Raw genomic sequence first — 8975 nt, 5'->3', positions numbered from 1 at the left:
GAACACAGGACAAAATCTAGACTTTTCTTCTCCACTGTCTACTTTATTCCCAACTGTCTAGTTTATATACAGCCAGTCACCTGTGGGAACCCATCACAAAAAGAGTCAGTGGTGAACAGGACCAAAACAACCCAGAGCCACAGAGAAACACGATCAAACCACACTCAGCCTTGAGTTTGATTTCTGAGTGTTAAACCCTTAATAAATTATAGGAAATATGGTTTTTCTCTTTAAATTGATTGATTATTTTGTCATAAATATTTAAATACTTTGGAGTTGAACCCAAGTTTTTGAGGTCTATAAACTGTTAAAACAATCAAACTAGTTTCAATCCAGCTGACAATGCAGACTTTTGATTATCGAATGCACATTTTCTTTTGCTGTGAAAAACTATCCAGACTTTTTCTTTCTTTCTTTAACATGCACTTACATTTTGTTAATAACTATAACTGCTACAGTTGTCAGGCATCAGAACTGAGTAGTTATGTTTTAAGAGCGAATTTGTAACTTTCAGCACAGCTTCAGACCTGTACAATGGCTCGACTGAATGCTTTTTAATGCCGTTCAACTAAATGATTGGTTTAGCTTCAGCTTTTTCTGCAAAAGTTTAGCTGTCTAAGAACAATTAAATGTATCGGCAAAGATCTATTTACTTTTCCAAAGTCTAAAAGAGTTCAAGCAACTCTGAAGATAAATAATGGACTGTATGTAGATACTATCTTAAGTATTACATTAAAATATATTCTTACTGTTGTTGCTGTTCATTAATGCACTTCACTGAATTTTTCCTTTAGTTTAAAATTGTGTTGATTTCAGTGTTGAGCTGTGGCTTTGTAGGTTCTGGGTTGTGAGATGTTCAGTTCACCATGACACAGAAAACAATGTACTGCAGTACAAAGTCTCTCTCTCTCTCTCTGTCACACACACACACACACACACACACACACATTTGGGTCACACTCCTTTCTGATTCAGTGTACAGAATATTTGCTTCACTCTACTAAATCTGCCAGATCAATATTAGGTTGATTTTGGTTCCACACTGCCAGGTAATATTAAATTGATCTACTCCATGATTACAAAGTGATTAAAAAATAAATTCACTTTCAGTTCAAACAGTGTTGCTTCCTAGAGACACAACCAACAGTTGCTTGCTATTAAAAATCTAAATAATGGCTATAAGACTCTCCCCAGACTTTCGGATTAGAATTTTCCAAAAAAACACTATACCTGCAGTTATTTTGTTTATTAAAAATCAGTGCGGTGTTTTTTGACAATTCAAATATAAATTAATAATGTAAAGTTAATTATGTGCTGAAGTGAAAGTGAAATTTGAGCCTTGACAGAACATTGACTGAAAGAATTACAGTGTAGACTATAGTGCAACTAATTCTTCCCTCCCATTCGCCCCTTACTCTCATTTCAAATACACTGTACAATTAGAAGAAAAATAAAACATAGTAGTCCCACTTGTACACAACATCATACATTAATAGTCAACTAGAAAAAACAGTAAACACGGCCACATGGTTAAAAAACGTCTAAAGTTCAAAGTTACATTTCAGGGTTTTACATTGCAGTAGCTATTTTCTCCTTGACTCTGCAGACATTTCAGACTTTTATTTATAGAAAAATCACAAAGTTCACATTTATGACCCTTTGAAGAAAGTTGAGGAGCATTCAACACGCCGAACAGTTCCCTTTAAGTAGCTAGTTAGTACACGCAGAGTGGGATTAACTATGCAGCAGTTTGGAAACACCTCATGCAAACACACAAAATGCTGTTTCTGTCCTTCAGAGTGACTGTCAGTGGGGCCTCACAGAGCAGCGACTCTGATCGCAACCCACAGAGTTTTGTTGAAAAACAGATAAACTGTTGAAGATAACTGGCAGAGGGAGGTGGAGGGTGGACTTTGAGATCATTTTGTAGAGGGAAATGGCCTGTTAGCCCATCCTGATGTGGAGAGACGTCACTGTTTTAACCCCAGAAGTCTTCCTTTGCAGGTGGAGAAGGCCTCAAACACTTGGTAAAGTGACTGCAACATAAATGCAATATGTTTAGTCCCATTTACAGAAGGACTCAGTGGACTTTTATGAACAGAAGAAAACGTGACCTGCGGCAGTCTGGAATGCAGAGTGATTTTTTTTTTTTAAATCTTCGATATCCTCGATCTTTTTCTTACATGGAAAACCCAAACAACGTGAACATGAGACCCATTCTTTTTGATCCCAGTTTGTCCAAAACTAGGCTCCTCAGATGCCCGCAATACAGTTGGCACACTCAACATTAAAGTTTGAGTAGTGAGGTGACGGGGGGGAGCTGCTGAGTCTCTTGCGTCTCTCCGGTATCATTTTGGTCCTCGTCAGTCTGCAGGCGAGGGTGGACACGTGCAGTATCAGTCTGTTGTTTCCCTGCTCTGTCTTTCATTAATCTTTTGTCTTTTGGAACAGCAAAACTCAACTCGAAACCGAAGGAATTGACTTCGCCGTTGTCACATGATGATAACAGCCATTTTTCCAGCTTTTTTTTTTCACATATTTTATGATACAAAAATGCCAATCCACAACAAGATTCAGGCCACTTTGAGTGTGATTGTCATTTCTGTAAAGGGAGCGTCTTATCTCTCTATGTAAGCGCTGCCTGTGGCTGCTTTTGAGCTATTTCTGTTATTAAGCAGAGTTGGGTTCTGCAGATGATAAGGCTAATTGGGCACTTTATCTGGCTTCCAACATTTTTCTTTTTATTAAAAAAGAGGTGAAAACTTGTCTACGTGTCTACAAGAGGACTGAGGTGGAAGGGAAACTGACCGGCCCACAATCCCTTCAGTTGTTTTCTATGTCTCTGTCTCCCTCAGCAAGAGACCAAAGAAACTGCCCGCCTCCCAGTCTGCCTGTCTATCTACCTGTTGCATCTGTCAGTCAAGTGTTCAGCCTTTCTGTCTGATGGCCAGAATTTCTCTTGTAAACATTAGTAAGATTCACATTAGTAGCAGAAAAAGCTAAATGGTTGTACTTGTGTTAGACTCGTGTGCATGAGCATGCATGTGTGTATTCACATATGCATTACTGTGTATGTGAATGTGTCTGCTTCCTGTACACATGCACAAATGTGATGATAATATGTAAATCTATCACACTCTTATTTAACATTCAGGGTTTGTGATGAAACAACAGACTATAATGTGTAGCGTGTACTCGTGCTCGAGTCCTGGCTGTGGCTTGTATCAAGCTTTTGTCTTTGCTCTTGCACCAAAAAGTAATCTTAGAAAAATTATGTCTGACATTCCTTGATTGGTAACGTTGTTAGGAGATGCTTGGTCAGTTTGGTTGGAAGTCCAATGTCGAATCTATTAGGAAAAAAGTTACGGAGAGCGTTAAACAGGCTCTTCTGCGTACCCAGGATGTGTCTCTGGGGTTTTCTTTAAAACTCTTTGGTCAGGCATGTCTGCACTTGAGAGCTGTTAGATACTACAACATGTGAGAAAGCATGATTTCTGCAGTAGCGTGGAGAAACGGGGCTCCCTTTTAATATTTCTCTGCCAGCAGAAATCCATGAATTCTCATTGGAAGCATGAAGAAACACATCATCAATGAGTCGTGGCCTCTTTGCATCCCTGTGGTGTCTTTTGCCGTGTAAATACCCAACAGCACAAGAGGAAGCAAGTCATTGGCTCCTGGTTGTGTCCCTCAGACAAAAACACAGGTCTTGCAGTTAAAAAGTTCAACCACAAGAGGCCAGTGTTTCATCAGGAACAGACCTAACTCCGATTAAAAAACAGCAGCTCAGGGAAGGCTTGTGACCAGGTACCAGGGATTAAATCACAAATTATCTTAGTGTCTTCTGTAGCCAGTCGAAGTGTCTGTGTCTTGATCGTTGTTTATGAAAGGACAGTAGTAGAAAAAACAGGATGTGAAGCAGTTGTGGTTGGTAAGGCAGTTCTCCTGGAGTATATCCTGGGTTTACTTTGACCTGGAGAGAAGAGAGAAGAGGAGAGCATTAATACAGACATGACAGAATCCCTTTTATTGCTTCAGTATAGATATAACAGTAAATATTTATGTTAACCTCTTAAGCTGCAGTGGTTCCTACTGGTAAGTCATTATTTAAGGGCTTTGTTGAGCAGCCATGTGATGTTGTCAGATAATAAACTGAAAAAAAGGTTTATGTAACTTTAAAGAGAAATTTGAGGTAGAATTGAAAATGCCAAGTGTTAGAAGGCTTATGATGAAATGCAAAGCAGCGTATTTGCTCAGCGTTGTACTTGAAGTAAATCACTGAACAACATAATGGTGCTTGATGAAAACATCAGAAGCACTTGTCCTGTGTATTAAGAAAGATAACACTCAAGAGACAGCTTAACACTCCCATGGATGCACTGGCTCTCTGATATCAAAATATTAAGGAGAAGGAGCAGTATCATCTGTGTTTTAGCGTGTAGCATTATCCCATAACTGTCACTTGGATCCTCAGTGGCTGCACTGAGGGAACTATCAGCTCAGCTTTAACACACCTTTACTAAATCAGCTCTTAAAACACTCTTCTCCAGCACTGATACCAATCTGCTGTTTTTGTCAGTGTCCAGTTTTCCTGAGAAAATGTCCTGTATATAGCATGAGATCATTTTTTTGAACAAATGATCTAACAGTGCAGCCGAGATTAATTAATTAAAGCTGCAACCAATTAGAAATAAAACATCAGTTACTGAAAAATGAATAAGAAAGTTACCCTCAGAATATTATGTTTTAGTTCTGTGTTATTATTATCTGTAGTAGTAGTAGTAGAGGAATTTATTTGGATGTGTTTTGATGCTTTTGGAATTATGCTTAACTCTCTTACTGCCATTCTGATGCACATGCACACAGTGAGGCAGGTTACACCAGATACAGTGGGCCACTGTGCACATAATTAGAAGTGTGTTTTTCTTTGCAAAGATGCACATTTCTATATAAGTCTGGAGGTGGGAATTGTAGTGAAGTTAATTGTGTGTACTGTATGTGTGTGAGTGTGTAGGTGGGTGGGTGGGTGCATATCTCGCGAGGGGCAGAGAGGAATATTTCCTCTGGGACAGTACAGCTGATGCTGTTTTATTGGTCCCTGTGGCCAGAGCCAATAAACACCAAAGTGAAGGGACAACAGCTGGGGAACACCAAAAGCATATTGACAATGTTTGTGTATGTGTGTGTTCATGTACCAGTACTGTATGTGTGTATGTTAATGTGCACATGCCCAAGCTGCCTATCAGCACATTTACTACGTGCTTGTCTATGTGTAAGTAGTTATATCTGTGTATCTATAGATCTGTGCATTCACGCTTTAGCCTCTGTTTGTGTGTGTGGTGTGTGTGTGTGTGTGTTGTGTCTGCAGCCATCCATTATCTCAGGGGTCAATGATTTATGATCTGTGTTATAGCTTCCACAGGGGACACATAAAACTACAGAATAGCCCTTTTATTGCCTTTCTTCGTTGTTTAGTTCTACATTTCATTCATCATGTGTTTCTCTTCTTCTCCTGATTCTCTCTCTTTCTCTGTCTGCAAGTCTCTAACCCATCCTGATCTCAGATTCTCTCCATCTCCCCCTTTGTCTATTTGTATCTCTCTCATTCACTCCAGGTCTTTTATCTAGTAAAAAAAACTGTCCTTGATAACCTGTCTGCTGCACATCAGAAGAATCACCATTATTCCATCCTGCTGTCTGATACAGCGGTGTAACCTGTGCTGTTTTGCTTGGCACTTTCCACAGGACAAAGTGAGACCATGAGATTGATACAGGGTTGTCTAAGCCTGGAGTGAGGCTTATTTTGTGTTATCCTATTGGCTCTTCAACTAAAAACAGCTGAAGATCTTGATGAAACTGGAATCCATGTTCTGAGTCTTAGGGAATCACCATATAAAGTAGAATCTAGAAGCAAGTAAAGCTCCATTTCATAACACAACAGCAGTACTCAAAAAGATGCCTTGTGCATTCACTGTGGGTAAAACAGCTAATTATGAGACATCACAGGCTCAGCGGTTTTCATCACATACACCACCTTTATTTGCCATGTGTGAGGAGAATGAAAAAAGTGCGACAACAATGATAACTAATGAGACCATGATAAATGATAAGCCTGTATGCTGATGCAGTGAATATGTGCTTATACCATCCTCTGAAGAACTCATAAGTTACCGAACACAAATGAAAATTGATGTCAGGCTGAGACCTGTCAGCCCCCAACTGGCAAATCTAAAGCCTATTTTCTCACTGATAGGAGGATTCAAGACAGCAAGGAGCTGGATATTTTTCCTACCATGCAGCACAGCATATTTTTGTGACTAAATAATGCTACAGGTTATGTGATAAAAAACATCCACTAAAGGTTCAGCATGTAAGAATTTTCACATATTTTTTAGTAGAAACATCCCCCAAAATTTATTTTAATGGGGAGAGTCGCTGTCAAAGGTTCCTGTTTCTTACAATGACCAATGAAAAAATGTTACATGAGAGACTGCATAGAATCACTGAAGTTAGTGGAACAAAGGCTAACTGGATGTGGCGACCTGATTTTTGGCTCTCTATGACAAAAAAACTTGAGTGGCTAAGTGTTTTTTGTGACGTAACCGTGCAAATCGGCTTCACAAAACTTTTCTGTAGACTGGTTGGAGTGGAGGTGATTGATTCTGGAGCTCCATGCTAGCGCTATTTAAAATTTGAATTAATCCTTAGTGTAGCTTGAAGTATTTTAGCAAGGCGTTTGAAGATATACACTATACTTACATGTACATAGGCTGTAGTTGAAGGTGGGAGGTCTTCTGAGGCCCCTGGTAGCCGTATGAGTCGAACCCTCCTATAAAATCAACTGCACAAAAAAGAGAGAGGGACATCAATTAGAGGCCTTTGGTGTTGTGGTTAGCAACAGAGATTAGTCATTGTATTAGACTTCCTACACTTAGAGATCTTTCAAGACTTTATGTTGTAGGAGAACGCCACCTCTATCACTGCTGCTTTTGGAGCTAATGATGTTGCAGGCATAAAACAGCTTCAAGTGAAAAGTTGGTCTCGAATCTATGAAATTTCTGTGATGCTAATCTAATTCTATTTTTAGGTGAAAGAATAAGACTTATGCAGCAATATATTTATGCCTCGAGAATGCTTTGAACTTCTAAATGATCTAGGATAGCTCCACAGATTTCCCAGGCTGAGAAGCTGCCAGCAGGTGGTTGGTTTCCTCAGACTGAGGCAGACAGCCTGGACTTTTGAAGAGAGGAAGGCAGAATATTTTCTCACTTTGATGTTGTAGAGCTCATAAATGGCTACTTCCCTTGATCAGCAGCATACTTTATTTATTCACTGCGGTTTCATAACACCAAGTACCGTACAATGTAGACCTGTGTCACTGCAGAGATGAAAGCAGTTATAAGTTTCATTTAAACCTGCAATAAACATGGATATAGGGTAAGTCCAAATACTGTGTGCAAGCTTACACCAAACATTTGATTTCAATGTGCTTTAACTTTTCATTTTTGTATCGTTTAAAGAAACAAGATATAACAACTTAGTTGGTAAATTTTAGAGGTGCTGGTAAATGTACTTTAAAACCTCAGTCAGAGCCAGGTTAGCTGCTTCCCCTGTTTCCAGTTTTTCTGCTAAGCTAAGCTAAGCTAACCGCTAAACTAACCACATGCTGAACTGAGCCTAACAGCACCTGGGTTTGGATGCCACACTCAAGGGCATGGGTCCCGTTTGGACAGAACTATGCAGTCTGATCCATGCTCTAGTCTAGCAACATATTTACCATTAAGACATGAGAGGTTCTTCTCCTCTAAATCTTAGCAACAAAGTAAACAGTGAACAAAAAACTGTGTGCATAACTATGTCTATAATTAATTTCCATATTCATTCGAGTGAAGAAATGTAAACTATTTATCTTGTTTTATCACAGAGTTGGGATTTCAAGAGCCATTTGGGTCTACCAGTCAAGGTATGTGTCCTCACATACCTTTCTTGTGCTTTTGATTGTGTTGGAGTTATGTAAAAATTCATTTTAAGTCACCACATCTTAGTTGTGAGTTTTCACACTTCTCCCTTGATCCCCCTAATGTATTCATGTAAAAGTCTGATTATACCACACAAAGGGACAGCAGATGAGTGTCTTTGTCTATCAGCAGTTTTCCTAGGCTGCTATGATACAGTGATATTTTGGCTGTTTGGCTCATTATTGTTGTTTAGACAGACAATGCAGAGCCATCGCCTGTGTCTGATGTACTCGTTCTTTGTGTGGATCCTTTTGTGAGAAAAAAGGCCTGGTGTGAATTGGTAACAGCGTCCTGCTGATTCATGCTGCAGTCAAACAGTCTCAGCAGAGTTTCTGCTATACTCGACCCTTTGAATGCAAGAGGAAATGGAGCCCCTAACCTTGTCAGTTTGCTGCCTATCAAGCTATAACAGCCCAATTTAAAAATTCAGATATTTTATTCATAAGGCTCAGGAATGTCCAATGAGCGCATATAGAAGCAAGAGACAGAAATGGCAGTTTGAGCCATGAGACGCCAGCGGCAAACAGAATTTTTACACTCAAAATATTTGAAATTATTCTGGTATTCTCTTATTTTCAGCTGTGATTGTTTGCTGTTGTTTGCTGTGTCCTACAGATTCAAAACATATCTGCTTACACAAGGGCTGATCATACAAAGATTGATTTAGTAAAGTGTGTGTGTGTGTGTGTGTGCGCATGTACACGTATATCTGATAAGAATCTGTCTGACACATTCGAGTAGCTATGAGACAGATAAGACTGACTGTGATGATTAATCTCCCACAGAATGACCCCCCCACACACACACACACACACAGACACATCTATACACACACACTTAGGCACGCATATACTCACACATGCATGGAATAATTATCAGAGTAATTAGCTTTCTCAGCAACTCAAAATATTCATTGGTCCTCAGTGAGTATTAGCTTCTTCACCCAAGGCACATTTCCCT

The 8975-nt window shown here is 39.4% G+C and overlaps 1 protein-coding gene across 1 annotated transcript in view; it reads right to left on the bottom strand.

Moving 5' to 3' along the window:
- The window catches only part of nkain2 (sodium/potassium transporting ATPase interacting 2), a 78882-nt gene continuing 69907 nt past the window's right edge, over positions 1-8975 (bottom strand). Inside the window, exons 6-7 of the mRNA XM_020587182.1 lie at positions 6757-6838; positions 1-3970 (exon numbers count right to left, since the gene is read on the bottom strand). Of these exons, the coding sequence (XP_020442838.1) occupies positions 3961-3970; positions 6757-6838 (92 nt within the window). The 3' untranslated portion in view covers positions 1-3960. The remainder of the gene's footprint in view (positions 3971-6756; positions 6839-8975) is intronic.

This window comes from Monopterus albus, unplaced genomic scaffold (genome assembly GCF_001952655.1).
Source record: "Monopterus albus unplaced genomic scaffold, M_albus_1.0 scaffold443.1, whole genome shotgun sequence".
In the NCBI taxonomy this organism is placed as follows: Eukaryota; Metazoa; Chordata; class Actinopteri; order Synbranchiformes; family Synbranchidae; genus Monopterus; species Monopterus albus.
The sequence above is the reverse complement of the archived record's forward strand: the minus strand, read 5'-3'. Positions and strand labels throughout refer to the sequence as shown.